Source organism: Oncorhynchus mykiss, chromosome 16, assembly GCF_013265735.2.
Source record: "Oncorhynchus mykiss isolate Arlee chromosome 16, USDA_OmykA_1.1, whole genome shotgun sequence".
Taxonomy (NCBI): domain Eukaryota; kingdom Metazoa; phylum Chordata; class Actinopteri; order Salmoniformes; family Salmonidae; genus Oncorhynchus; species Oncorhynchus mykiss.
In genome coordinates this window covers 59,235,138-59,249,516 of record NC_048580.1, presented here as the reverse complement: position 1 = coordinate 59,249,516, position 14,379 = coordinate 59,235,138, and the positions used below count along the sequence as shown (strand labels likewise).

Sequence of the window (14,379 nt, the reverse complement as noted above, 5' to 3'; positions counted from 1 at the left end):
TTGACAGTGACGTAAAATATTTCTGAATGAACACATCTAAATATCTGAATCTACAAACTTGGAACAATATAGATAGACATCCTCTACAAGAGGAAAAACCAATATGAGCCCAAACAAATACACAGGATGTCAATGATAATGAGTGGCTGAAGGATTAAAATAACATTTTTAAAAACACCCAGACAATGGCAGGGTTAACAGAAGAGGCAGCAGGTGTGCACTACAATAAGGAGGTATGGGAAAGGGAAGAGGGGATATGGGAGGTTAGAGGGGACACAGCAGCATTCATTCCCTTGGTTTGCAGCAGCCATCTGTTCATTCACCGAGGACGTTCCATGGGTAAGTTGATATGAGCGAGTGTAGAAGGATGGGTTTTGCATTCTGGCATTCGGTCAGTAAAGCAGAAAGAGAAGACATTAACAGGCCAGCTCAAGTTGGCAGCGGGTTAGAGAGTTAGTCAGTCAGCAGTATCTATGGTTCTCCAGAGAACCAGCTTGTCCCAAAGCACACCAGTAGAACCATGGACTTCTATGATAGTTTGAAGCTGAGCGGAAGAAACAGCAGGGTCCAGTCCCATGACAGCACTAAAACAGAGCCCCTTCTACAGGTCTAAGCAGGAAGTGAAGTCTACAGGAGTCAGCTCTACAGGTTGAGCTGAGGGTATCTCAGTAGTCTAAAGTAACTTCCTCTCCTCACCTGCTTTATCACATCTGCACTGACATTAATGAATTGGACAAATGAAAGCAAATTCTTTGTTGGCATCTGCCATATTACTTTCACCTATCCTTTGTTGTCTGTTCAGTGCAGATGAATGAAAGATACTGAGCGAAAGCTACTTTAGACTATTGTGAGATGCAGCCCTAGTCTCCCTGTGTGACCTACCACTCCCGGGGGCCCGGGGGCTCGGTGCTCCCCAGCGCAGTAGCTGGCCCTGCGGTCCTGTGTGGGCCTGGCCAGAGGAGGTGTAGTGTGGCCACCACTGAAGCTGCCTCTCTGGGGTAAGTTCAGACTCCCATCTCCATAGTTCTTGGCAGGCTGCTGGGCTGCAGGCAGGTGGAGGAGGGAGGGTTGACCCTTGTTGGATAGGGTGGTTTTACGGCTGATGATGTTCATCAGGTTCTGTTGTAGTAAGAAGAGGTCAGAGCAGTCACTTCCTATTTGACTTTGACCTTTCACCACTCCTGATCCTGCAGTTGTCGCTACCACACAGGGGTGTGGTGGGAAGGGAAAGGCGATGTGCTGCTGCTTGTGCCCTCCTTCTTGTGACTTCAGCAGCAGCAGAGAGAAGCAGGCCTGGCAGAGGTGCTTTCTGGGTGTGCCTTGGTGGTGGTGATGATGATGAGCAGAGTTTCGACTCAGCAGGGTGCTGAAGTCTGAATGCCTCCGCCCACCTGACACAGATTTAACCCTGCTCACATTGGTGGCTTCCAATGTCTGGGATTCAACAGAAGAGTCACTAAGACGCCGGGTCTCAGAGTGTGTGGGGTCAGGGAGGGCCAGGAGGAGGGGGGCAGGCAACGCACTTGGAAATGGGGTGCCGTCCTCTGCCTCGGAGCGGAACTCAGATGGGCTGCTCTCTGTTTGGTTGTCTGGTGATGTGGGGGCAGGACTGGCAGCTCTCTGTGGGCTGCAGGCCCCAGAGGCCAGAGGTTGCAGGAGCATATGAAGAGTGACGTTGTTGCCCCTTAGAGTGTCAATGACAGAGGCACTCCCTCTCCTTGCCCCTGCTCCTACCCCCACTTGGAGCTCTGGCCCAAGGGCTCCTTTCCACCCCTGGCCCTTTTCACAGGAGCGGGGGCGTGATGAAGCCAAATACAGACCACTGCGGTGACGCTGAGCCCATCCAGGGACCCACGGGCAAAACATATGTTACTCAAAACACAATCAAAAACAGATTGAAGAAATTGGACACATACACAAAAAAACATGAAAATGGAATAGGGTGGAGATTAATTGGAGAATTCTGAGCGAATGAGCTGCAGTGACTCTTTAGGTTGGGCATAAACATAAATGTACCTATGTTATTACATTTGTAATAAAATGAGGATCCAAATGTGTGTGAGCATATGCCACATGATGGGTATTACTGTGCAAATGAGGATGTACTTTATGTGCACGTGCTCAGTGTGTAGAGTGAATGTATGGTATGTCCTGTGTGTATTAGTGGGGTACATTTATGATAATGACCCTGTGTATAGTGCACGTGCCCTAGGTGCGAGTGTGTGTGGTACAGACCTGCTGCGTTGCCTTGGTGATGGGCTCCACTAGGGACTGGTAGAGGACATTGTGTTGGCTGCTGTGGGAGTCAGAGTACACAGCGGAGCCCAGGCCGCTGTCAAACGTACTGTCTGCTACAGACATACAAAGATTGGGGGTTAGTCTTTACACACAAAGGAGACTGAGCGAGAGAGTTTACTCAGACTCAAACAAGCACTAACCACCGTATAATATAAACTACTGTCAAAGATGAATTCCACCACGTGCCACAGAGAGCACGGTGTCAAGTGTATGTGACAGTGGGAGGTGTAAGTCTTGTGGGGTTTCACTCGTTGCATGTCATTCCGCATGGTGTGTGTGTCAGTGGTGTCTCACATGTGACAGAGGTGGCGCTGGCTGGAAGGTTACACAGCCTGGCGTGCTGGTCTGCCTCTGGCTCCAGCAGAGGGGGCTGTACTGCCTGTGTAGCCCCAGCAGAGGCCCCCTGTGCCGGGGCTGACTGGGCCCCGAGTCCTGCCTCTCCTATGTCCACTGGGGGTCCTGCCAATACGGACCTCTCTCTCCTCCATTTGATCAGTGCTACACGGTCTCGGATAGACTTCCCCACGATCTTAGCATCACTCTCATGGAAGAACCCAGATTCCACCTATCGGGGAGAAGAGTGTAGGAAGAAGAGTATTTTTAGAGTCAATGTGTTAGAGGAAGAGTTGAGAAAACAGGAGAGAGCTGGGAGGAGGGAGCAGGAAAGGGAAGAGTTGGAGAATCTATTGTGAGGAAGTTAAAAATATATATTTTATTTTTTTAAATACTGTCAGCAGCTGGGTTCAGAGGGTTCAGACAGAATAGTCTGCCTCTGTGTAGAATACTACAGGATACAGGACAGGTGCATTTAAACCAGGGGGTAGGCAACTAGACTCAGCCACGGGCCGATTTGTATTGGAGAAAATATTTGTGGGGCTAGAATATAATTATAATTTGTACACTGCAAATTGACCACAACCCAAACAGTAGTACTGCGCGATTAACCGAAATGTCAGTTATTTTTCATTTTTTTACACAATTGACTAACATTGTTTTTTTTCTTCCCTGCTGTGCGCTCAATACACAGTTTCTCTAGAGATAAATTCAATCAAGCACAAACTGCGATGTAGTAGGAAAATGTGGCAACTAAAAACAAAAGGCTATAATCCATTGCGCGCGTCCAAAGACAGAAGAATGCGCGAACGAAAGAAAACTCTCTACGTGAAAATACATGATCTAAGTGATTGATAGTTGGTATTCAGTCATAAGAGGTTGCCTTATTTACTCTGAAGAACTACTAAAATAGTGATTTTGTCAGACAGCAGCTCTACAGAGATGAGATGACTTGGAAAGAAATAAGTCTTAAAATAAAACAAATGTAATATACACAACTGAAATATTTGAAAGTAATATGTCAATAAATAGTAAATAGATAGAATAACTCCCAGTTACTCTGTGTTGTTTACAGCATTCAACTCACATAACACATAGCATTTCATGCTAATTTGTTGGGATACTTGGGAACAGATTTCCTACAAGTTTTTGATGTTATAATTTACTAAAAGCTTTGTGGTGGCTCAAGGGCCGCCTGTTGCCAACCTTGTATTTAGACCATGGAAGATATGGAAGGCTAAAATAAGGAGTTATTTTTTTAGAGGAGGTTTGGAATTAAATGACTCATTAATAGGAATCATGGCCTGCCATAAAACGTTTCAAAAAGCTTTCTGTTTTGGCACAGGCGGGCAAATGGATTTATTTCATTGAGTACGAGTCCCATATCTTTAACACAATCATTTTGCTTTTAAGACCTTTGTTCACAGTCATTTAAGATGAAGTCATTTAATCAACACAAAACTGAATAAAACCTGACATAAACCATGTCCTGAATAAGAAACCAAAGGAGCTCTGAGTAGCAGAGTGCATGACCGGAGACAAGAGCCCCGTTGATAAACTACATCTCCCATGATGCCCGTCTGTAGAGAAATTAGTAATCGTAGGGTGACAAGGGGTGATTGGAGATGGAGCGTGCAGACAGTGCATCCTCAATGTGCTGTGGGCCACATTCTCCCCCTCTCCTCCAAAACGACCGTTACAGCTAGACCACAATTCTCCCAGCATGGGGAGATGTCAGGATAGAGGGAGGCAAGCAGGTCAGCTTGCTGTCTGACAAAATAATCGATGGCCCTGATTCTCAGTAACACTAAGCACTGCAGCCAGACCCATTCACAACGGAAATGAACACTCACGACAGCCTGGCCCGTTGACAAAAGGACAGCTTAACAAACTGAACACACACAAAACTATGGTCAAGCACACACAAACCCAAGCCTGTCCCAAACACAAATAGCCTACAGGTTAAAATAAACACTATAGAATCTATTCACAGCATAAAAACACCAGAAACTCATGAGCTCACTAATACAAACCACCATAAAATGAAGGTCACCCAGACATGGTCAAACAATGACAATGATTAGTGGCTGTTCTTCCTGACTTGATGGAATAGACCGTGATGCTGAGGCACGAGAAGAGAGATTCAAACCAGGCACATCTCTGGTGACCATCACAATGAGATATGAAGAATACAAATGAAGAGAAGTCTGCTCATGGCCATTTTGAACAGTCGGTACACAACATAAGAGGACAAACAGATGGAGTTAATCCAGGCCAAAATAAAGCCAACACTTCTTCCTTTTATACAATTAACACCACAGACAGGTGTACATGACCAAAAGTATGTGGATACCTGCTTGTCAAATATCTAATTCCAAAATGAGGTTGAAAGCAACAACCAATGACGGTGCCACGTTGAAAGACACTGAGCTCATCAGTAAAGCATTCTAATGCCAATGTTTGTCATGTTTGCATGGCTGTGTGCTTGATTTTACACACCTGTCAGAAACTCTTTTGCACTTCATAACCCTCTGCAAGCATCCAGTGAGACGATTTCTAGTTTCACTACAGAGGCAGTGTTTTAGCCCAGTGCTCCTCAACCTGGTATAAAGCCCATACCTGCTTTCACTTAAACAGCTTGAACAAAGTCTGAAATAAGTTAGATGTGGGTTCTGAGAACAATCTACAGGAGAAAACAGTAGCTAGGTCCATCAGAAATGTAAAACCACACCAAGGGCCTGAGCACTCTAATGTTATCGCTGGGTTAATTAAGTACAGAGAGAGAAATATGCTGCCTCTCTGGCCCAGTGTTTTGTCACAAGGCATGACCAGGTCTTATCTGATGGTGGATGTTCATTGGAAAAAACATGAAAACAGAAAGAAAAAAAGAAAACTCCTGGAATTACAAATCGTATCACTGCCAATCTGCATGAGGGCACATTCCCTGATGAGATCAGAGCACTGTTGGCACACTGTCTGCTTGGACTCCACAGACCTCTGCTGCCCTCCACAACAAATAACCCAACACAGACCTCTGCTGCCCTACACAACAAGTAACCCAACATGGTTATATTTGATAAATAATGACAACCACACTGACTTGAGAAATATTGTGACGAGGATCAAAGAATCAGAAATTCTAAAATCTATTCTTATGCAGGTCAAATTCATACTCTACCTTGGATTGTCTGTTCAACCAGTCTAACACTATATTACACACGTCTTCAACCATCCATCTTACCATCTCTTGGGCTACGCCCTCTGGTGTCTCTTTCTCCAGTTCAAAGGTGAACTCAATTGCGCCACTCTCCTTGTACTTCCCCTTCAGCTTCTTGGGGTCTTCCACCCACAGTTTCAGGGCGATAGCTTCCTTCTTCCCATCATCATCCTCTGCCAGCTCCACCCGCACCCCTGTGTCCTCCGCAAAGAAGGCATGGTTCAGCAGGTCCTTTATAGAGTACCTGGGAGAAAGGAACAAGAAAAACAACCTTCACCCCTGTGATAACATGGCTCCAACTGATCTTCTGTTGTCATTTCAGAGATTAGGCCAACATTAAATAAATTAATGAGACGAAAGTCAGTCAAAGTACAAAGAGACTCAATAGTTATGTCATGCACGAGCTGAAAAACAGACTCCGCTGGGCACCAATGTTTTCCGTGTTTGTCTGTACACAGCCATAAGAACAGGATAAGCCCTTATCTAAGAGTACCCTCCATTTATTAGCTGCCAGGACAAGGACAGAGAGCACAGCACACAATAACCTCAGTATGAAAACCTGCAAAAGACGGGGTTCTAAGGGATATTTTCTCCTCCGTATCAAACCAAATATTCAACTTAGCAGAGGACACCCTACAGATCGGGAGGGTAGATTGAAATGTTGTTGAGAGCACCGACTATCATCGCTGTGGTGATAGGACGTGGGCAGGATGATGCGAGGTGCGGAGGGACGGCAGGGCACCTTGGGGGCCCTGTGGCCGAGAGGCGGGTACAGTCACTCACCGCTCCTCTTTCTTTTGGCAGATGCACTCGCCAATAATCTCCTTGATTTCAGGATCCACAACCTTGTTGAAGCTGGCAGGCTTCACTCCCTGAGAACAGAGAAAGGAAAACAAATTATTCAGAGGGAAGGCCGGACTCGGTGAGTAAGTATTGTGGGGGAAAAAAACAAAGGGTGAAACCAGAGCGAGATGGCCACATATAGTCACCAGAACAGCATGATAATATGACCAAAGGTTATATGGTTTCCAAATGTGGTCTTAGTTTGCACACCTCATTTTTAGTTATTGCATCCTGACTTTGGGAGTTTTCTTGATATGGAGACACGCACAAAACGAGTCCTTAAAAACCTACATCACTTTTCAGGTGTCGTCTATATCACTTGTCAGATGGTTAATGTTTTCATCAAGACCTTTTCCGCAACTATATGGACAAAAACAAAAATGGCTTTTCAGGAACTGGCACATTCATACAGATGCAAATATGTACTGCATGTAGTCTGGTTTATAGCGATTGAGGTTTCCCTTTGATAAAGGAGCTATAAATAACCTTCTCTGGTCTCTCCAGGGCACTGATATGCATAGAGTAAAGAAGACTCAGTGAAACACTGCCTCTTCCAGAAAGAGCTGTGTTTAATAGCAGGTGGATATAGCCTGGTAACGTGGTAGCCTGCTCCCAGATATGTACAGTGCATTCAGAAAGTATTCAGACCCCTTCCCGCTTTCAACATTGTTAAGTCACAGCCTTATTCTAAAATGGATTAAATTATTTTCCCCTCAATCTACACAAAATACCCATAATGACAAATCAAAAACGTTTTTAGAAATATTTGCAAATGCATTAAATAAAAATGTCACATTTGCATAAGTATTCAGATCCTTTACTCAGAATTTGTTGAAGCACCTTTGGCAGCGATTACAGCCTCGAGTCTTCTTGGGTATAACGCTACAAGCTTGACACACCTGTATTTGAGGAGTTTCTCCCATTCTTCTCTGCAGATCCTCTCAAGCTCTGCCAGGTTGGATGGGAGCGTCGCTGCACAGCTATTTTCAGGTCTCTCCAGAGATGTTCGATCAGGTTTAAGTCCGGGCTCTGGCTGGGCCACTCAGGGACATAGAGACCTGTCCCGAAGCCACTCCTGCATTTTATTGGCTGCGTGCTTAGGGTTGTTGTCCTGTTGTAAGATGAACCTTCGCCCCAGTCTGAGGTACTGAGCACTGGAGCAGGTTATCAAGGATCTGTACTTTTCTCTGTTCATCTTTCCCTCGATCCTGACTAGTCTCCCAGTCCCTGCCACTGAAAAACATCCTCACAGAATGATGCTGCCACCAGGCTTGACCATATGAATAGTGTCAGGTTTCTTCCAGACATGACACTTGGCATTCAGGCCAAAGGAGTTCGATCCTGGTTTCATCAGACCAGAGAATCTTGTTCCTCGTGGTCAGAGTCCTTTAGGTGCATTTTGGCAAACTGACATAAGCAGGCTGTCATGTGCCTTTAATGAGGAGTGGCATCCATCTGGACACTACCATAAAAGGCCTGATTGGTGGATGCTGCAGAGATGGTTGTTCTAGAAGATCCCCCTGTCTCCTCAGAGGAACTGAGCTCTGTCAGAGTGACCATTGGGTTCTTGGTCACCTCCCTGACCAAGGGCCTTCTCCCCCGATTTCTCAGTTTGGCCAGCTCTAGGAAGAGTCTTGGTGGTTCCAAACTTCTTCCATTTAAGAATGGAGGCCACTGTGTTCTTGGGGACCTTCAATTCTTCCCCAAATCTTTGCCTCAACACAATTCTGTCTCTACGGAGAATTCCTTCAACCGCATGGCTTGGTTTTTGCTCTGACATGCACAGGTGTGAGCATTTCCAAATCAGTTGAATATATCACAGATGGACTCCAATCAAGTTGTAGAAACATCTCAAGGATGATCAATGGAAACAGGATGCACCTGAGCTCAATTTCAAGTCTCATAGCAAAGGGTCTGATTACTTACGTAAATAACGTAAGTCTGTTTGATATATTCAATACATTTGCAAAAAAATATTTTAATCAATTTTAGAACGCTGTAATGTAGAAAAAAGTGGAAAAAGGGGTCTGAATACTTTCTGAATGCAGTGTATATGCCTTAGCCAACTGCTCTGACTATCTTTAGCATAGGCATGTGCTTTAGAGACACGTCCTCTGATTATCATTGATAAGGCTAGTCAGAAGTCAGCTAAAGCACAGATCTGAAACCAGGATAAGGTGAGTCACTCCATTCCAGCAGTGCCTGCCAAGTTTAAAGAGCGCAAAATCAATACCCGTCATCAAATATATTATGACTCCAAACCCACCCCCATTTAATGCGTTCTTCCTCACTGGCATATAGTGGAATACACCCTCAAGGCTGGATCTGTGAAGAACTGCTGGGGGTTCTAGATGGGGCTGGGGCGGAATTTAGTCAGACTGTGATTGTCAAGCAAATAACTGCCAGTCTCAAGGTAACTGGCTGTCAATTAACAAACACATTCAGCACACATAGCGTACAAGCCAGACCTTTGGATTTAAACTTTTTACATAGTATGAAGAATACAATTGAACAAAGCAGAAAAATATAAAAGGATACTTTCCTCAAAATAAATTGTATTTGTCACATGCGCAGAATACAACAGGTATAGAACTTTCCGTGAAATGCTTACTTACAAGGCCTTAACCAACAATGCAGTTCAAGAAAGAGTTCATTTTTTTAATTTACTAAATAAACGAAAGTAAATAAAACAGGAAAGGTACATAATAACAAGGCTATACACAGGGGGTACCGACTCAATGTGCGGGGGTACAGGTTGGTCGAGGTCAGTCAATGGACTATGCATAGATAACAGAAAGTAGAAGCAGTGAAAAAACAAAGCTGGGGGGGGGTCAATTTAAATAGTCCGGGTGGCCATTTGATTAATTGTTCAGCAGTCTTATGGCTTGGGGGTAGTAGCTCTAAAAGGAGCATTTTAGTCCACCTAGTATATAGGTCCTGGATGTCAGGAAGTATGGCCCCAGTGATGTACCGGGTTGTACGCACTACCCTCTGCAGCGCCTTACGGTCAGATGCCGAGCAGTTGCCATACCAGGCGGTGATGCAACTGGTCAGAATGCCATCGATGGTGCAGCTGTAGAACTTTGAGGATCTGGGGACCCAAGACAAATCTTTTCAGTCTCCTGAAGAGGAAAAATGTGTTTTAGTGCCCTCTTCACAACAGTCTTGGTGTGTTTGGACCATGATAGTTTGTTGGTGATATACACCAAGGAACTTGAAACCCTCGACCCGCTCCACTTCAGTCCCATCGATGTGAATGGATGCGTGTTCGGCCCTCCTTTTGCTGTAGTCCACGATCAGCTACTTTGTCTTGTTCACATTGAGAGGTTGTTGTCCTGGCACTACACTGCCAGGTCTCTGACCTCCCTATAGACTGTCGCATCATTGTTAGTGATCAGGCCTAACACTGTTGTGTCATCAGCAAACTTAATGGTGTTGGAGTCGTGCTTGGCCACGCAGTCTTGGGATAAACAGGGAGTTCAGGAGGGGACTAAGCATGCACCCCAGACGGGCCCCAGTGTTGAGGATAAGCGTGGTGGATGTGTTGTTACCTACCCTTACCGCCTGGGGGCGGCCCTTAAGGAAGTCCAGAATCCAGTTGCAGAGGGAGTTCCAGGGTCCTTAGCGTAGTGATGAGCTTTGTGGGCACTATGGTGTTGAACACTGAGCTGCAGTCAATGAATAACACTCTCACATAGGTGTTCCTTTTGTCCATGTGGAAAAGGGCAGTGTGGACTGCGATTGAGATTGCATCATCTGTGGATCTGTTGGGGCGGTATGCGAATTGGAGTGGGTCTAGGGTTTCTGGCATGATGGCGTTGATGTGAGCCATGACCAGCCTACCAAAGTATTTGAGGGAGTGCGCACAAACCTTGGCCTATATGTTTTGATTTTTAATATATTCTAAAAAGATACATGTGATTAATTATGGTTTGAAAAAAGTTGCATGAAAGGCAGGAGCTCTGCTTTGTTTCTTGTGCAGGCTGCACACACTTCATCAGTCTCTCATTCACAATTTGACAAGCACTTGATAATGCTTCGAATTTCCAGCAGCATCCCCTTTGTGTGGCCTAATGCCCCTTAAAACAAATCCATGCCTTTTGTGGCTGTTGTGCCCTTGGGCTGCATATAATAATTTGAATTCCCTTCTCCTTTATCTATAGTTAAAGCTGTGGTATATCAGACCTTAAACCATGGGTATGACAACAAAAAAATGCACAGGTAACCAGTTTATAATAGCAATAAGGCACCCTGGGGGTTTGTTGTATATGGCCAACGAATGTATCCAGGCTGTCAGTGTTGAATCATCCTTAAGAGCCCTTAGCCGTGGTATACTGGCCATATACCATACCTTCTTGTGCCCTATTGCTGAATCATAGCAGTCAAACAAGTTTAGTCGACATCCATTGATAGAAAATATAAATTTTCCCTTGCGACATATTCAAATAAATGTATTACGCCATGTCATAGCGCTCAATAATTCTTATTTTGAGGGAAACCAATTCTTTCTTCTAATGTCGTTACAAGTTCCTACCCTATTCCTTGATTGTCAAGATAACGTTATGAAAAAAGTTATTGTATAAATATGGCAACGTTTTGGGGAAAATAAAATTGTGCTAGTTTTCAGGCCTTTTGGGCAGGTTGAGAGTAGTCATTGGACTCAATTTTAGCAGGACCTGGAAACCCTGAGTCGGACTAGTAGTAGAAGCGTTGTCTTCTCTTCCCTAGCAGTAGAAACTAAAACATAGAAAAAGTACCTAGCTTTTGAACAAAAGTATGTAAATGGCCAAGAAACACAATACTTTCATTTCAAGTAAATTAGACTTACCTGTGCACAGCGTTTCTAAAAAGAAAAAATATTTCACTCAGCTCTTCACGTGCGTACAGCCCGGCCAGACAGAGTTGCAGTGCTAAGTGAAATAGGCTATATAGGAGTCTTAGTTTTGACTTTGTGCAATGAATTTACCGGCTATGAACCCCCCCCCCCCCCCCCAAAAAAAAAGGCAGAAATACTTTGAAACGGCTACTGCAGCACTTATTTTACTATAAACTATAAAATACTATAAACCATTGACTATTTTTATGCACAAATGCAAGTGAAATGCTCACATTGTGGAGCCCAGACAACCAGCCAACATGGCTGGTGAAATAGACATCTTGCCTGCCAATGACAAAATCTACCCGCATTTGGCAGGTGGCCAGTGTTAATTTTAGGCCCTAATGTCAACTTCTATTATTTCACACAGAGTCAGTCCATGTAACTTGTGTTTTGTTAAACCACATTTAACTGAACTAAATTAGACTTGCCTAAACAAAGAGGCTAAACACTTGTTCAACAACTATAATTTAAATTATTATTACAAATAAAAAAAATATTCCACTTTAGCATTAAAGGTATTTTGTGTATATTGTTGACAAAACATGAAAATTAAATACATTTTAATACTACTTTGTAACAAAATGTGAAAACCAAGGGATCTGAATAATTTTGCAAGGCATTGTATGTGTCTGCCATTCATAGTAGTCACAGGGCCACAATTTTTGTGTCGACCCTAGTTGTGAGAGTTACCTCTATAGCTGAATTGGTGTACATGTTAAAATGTGAACTCACGCTGGTAACTTTGCGATAGATCTGTGCAGCATTCTGGCACTCCGAGTAGGGGTACTCTGAGGTGGCCATCTCCAGCATACACATCCCAAAGGCATAGACGTCCACTGCCTCGTCATAGTGCTCCTCATACATCTCTGGGGCCATGAACTCTGGGGTGCCTGGGAGGACAGGGGTCAAAGGTTAGAAAGGAGGACACTATTAGAATCTGAAGGCTATTGTCCATTTGAGAAAAACTAATAAACGACGAGACACCATGTGTTACTGATGCAGTCAGGTTGGATCTCCTACCTATGACACTCTTGGCGAAGGAGGCCCTCTTGAGCGTGGCCAGGCCCAGGTCTCCTATCTTTACGGAGCCGGTGGGGCCCGTGATGAAGATGTTGTCACACTTCAGGTCCCTGTGGATGATAGGAGGGTCCCGGGTGTGGAGGAAGTGGAGGCCCTTTAGGATCTGTCTACACCAACTCCTTAAGACCTTGGGTTTCATCACCTTGAAGCGCTTCAGATACCTATAGGAGGGAAGGACATCAGTATCACCACCCATACATTCTACAGTCTTGGGATTGATAATCGACTCAAAAAAAATGTAACTTGGGGCTAACTTGGAGCAACTATTAAATGTGCATATCACCCCTTGCCTCTTTTTGCAGTACTAGGGATAAAAACAAACTTAATCGTCTGATCAATGATAAATAATACTCCAGCACACATTGACTGGTTTGTTGGGGGGAATGCATTACAAAAAAAATGTGTGTTGCGTTTATGAATAGATGCAGCCCAGTTATAGCCTGTTCCGTTGACCATCATCTCTCCAATCTCCAGCAAGTCTGACAGCACACTTACGTTTTGAGTGTTCCGGAGGTCATGAGCTCCGTCACCAGGACAATGCACTTCTTCCCTTTGAGGGGTGACTCCCAAAAGTCATAGAAGCGGACGATGTTGGGGTGCTGCAGCCCCTTCAGCATCTCAGCCTCCTCCTTAAACCGCTGACGCTCCACTTTGGTCAGCTTACGGTCCTGAGGGAGGGGAAGGAAGGCGACAGAGGTCAAATCCAGGCAATGTGGCCAGGAGATCAAAGAAAATTAGGAAAATATGCCTGGTTGAACCTTGGTAATTTCCAATGTTCTTCACAATCAAACATTACAACACTATACAAACTGTGGACAGATCATGTGAAATGAAGAGGTAATTAACATCAGAGCATTTCCAGAGGGACCTATACGCAGGATGGGAGAGTGGGCCTACAGTATGTGCAGGAAGCGCTTCCCTTGCTCCGTCTGTTTGTCCGTCTGGTATTAGTGTGTCTGAGCGCCATATTCAGCTCACTAATTGAAAAACAAGTTTGACCCAGCTGGTCACCCCAGGGCAATGACTACTTTGGGCAATGAGGACCAGTACGGGAAAATGAAAGTTAATTACAATTATATATTTTATGGGGACTGAAGGCTGCCAGGCTTGCTAGGACAGACCAGATACAACTTCAATTAGCACTAAGGTGTGAAGCAAAAGGTGTCGAGGCCGTCGGGCCCAACAAGTGGTAGGAGTCTCACAACCTGCCCCACCCAAATTCAGAGGCCTTTGAAGTCCCCTTCTGCTGTTCAGAGACCATTCACTGGCATTTTCTACAAGAAATCTGCCTCCAGAAATAAAAGCTTCTCCCAAGTGGATGTGACACCTACTCAGTCTGCCCTGGCCTGGCTCCCCGTCTGGTACAGGTACACACATTTAGCGGCTAAATGTTCTTTACCATTTGGGCATCAGATTTTCCACCAAAGCCCCTTATAGGACACATCACTGCACTCTACAGTCGTAGCCAAAAGTTGAGAATGACAAATATTACATTTTCAAAAACTCTGCTGCCTCAGTTTGTATATTGGCAATTTGCATATACTCCAGAATGTTATGAAGAGTGATCAGATGAACTGCAATTAATTACAAAGTCCCTCTTTGCCATTCAAATGTACTGAATCCCCCCAAAAATAATTTGCACTGCATTTCAGCCCTGCCACAAAAGGACCAGCCGACATCATGTCAGGGGGATTCTCTCGTTAACACAGGTGTGAATGTTGACGAGGAC

At 44.6% G+C, this 14,379-nt stretch overlaps 1 protein-coding gene across 11 annotated transcripts in view; it reads right to left on the bottom strand.

The window, feature by feature from the left end:
• LOC110492426 (serine/threonine-protein kinase WNK2) overlaps positions 1-14,379 on the bottom strand; it is a 65,408-nt gene that overhangs the window by 25,958 nt on the left and 25,071 nt on the right. For 8 of the 11 annotated variants that reach the window (XM_036947402.1, XM_036947407.1, XM_036947405.1 and 5 more), the window contains exons 3-10: positions 13,146-13,318; positions 12,591-12,811; positions 12,303-12,460; positions 6,632-6,720; positions 5,873-6,092; positions 2,593-2,863; positions 2,236-2,351; positions 883-1,833 (exon numbers count right to left, since the gene is read on the bottom strand). In XM_036947402.1, coding sequence (XP_036803297.1) covers positions 883-1,833; positions 2,236-2,351; positions 2,593-2,863; positions 5,873-6,092; positions 6,632-6,720; positions 12,303-12,460; positions 12,591-12,811; positions 13,146-13,318 — 2,199 coding nt within the window. The remainder of the gene's footprint in view (positions 1-882; positions 1,834-2,235; positions 2,352-2,592; positions 2,864-5,872; positions 6,093-6,631; positions 6,721-12,302; positions 12,461-12,590; positions 12,812-13,145; positions 13,319-14,379) is intronic. The other 3 variants (XM_036947404.1, XM_036947412.1, XM_036947413.1) reach the window with 3 other exon arrangements.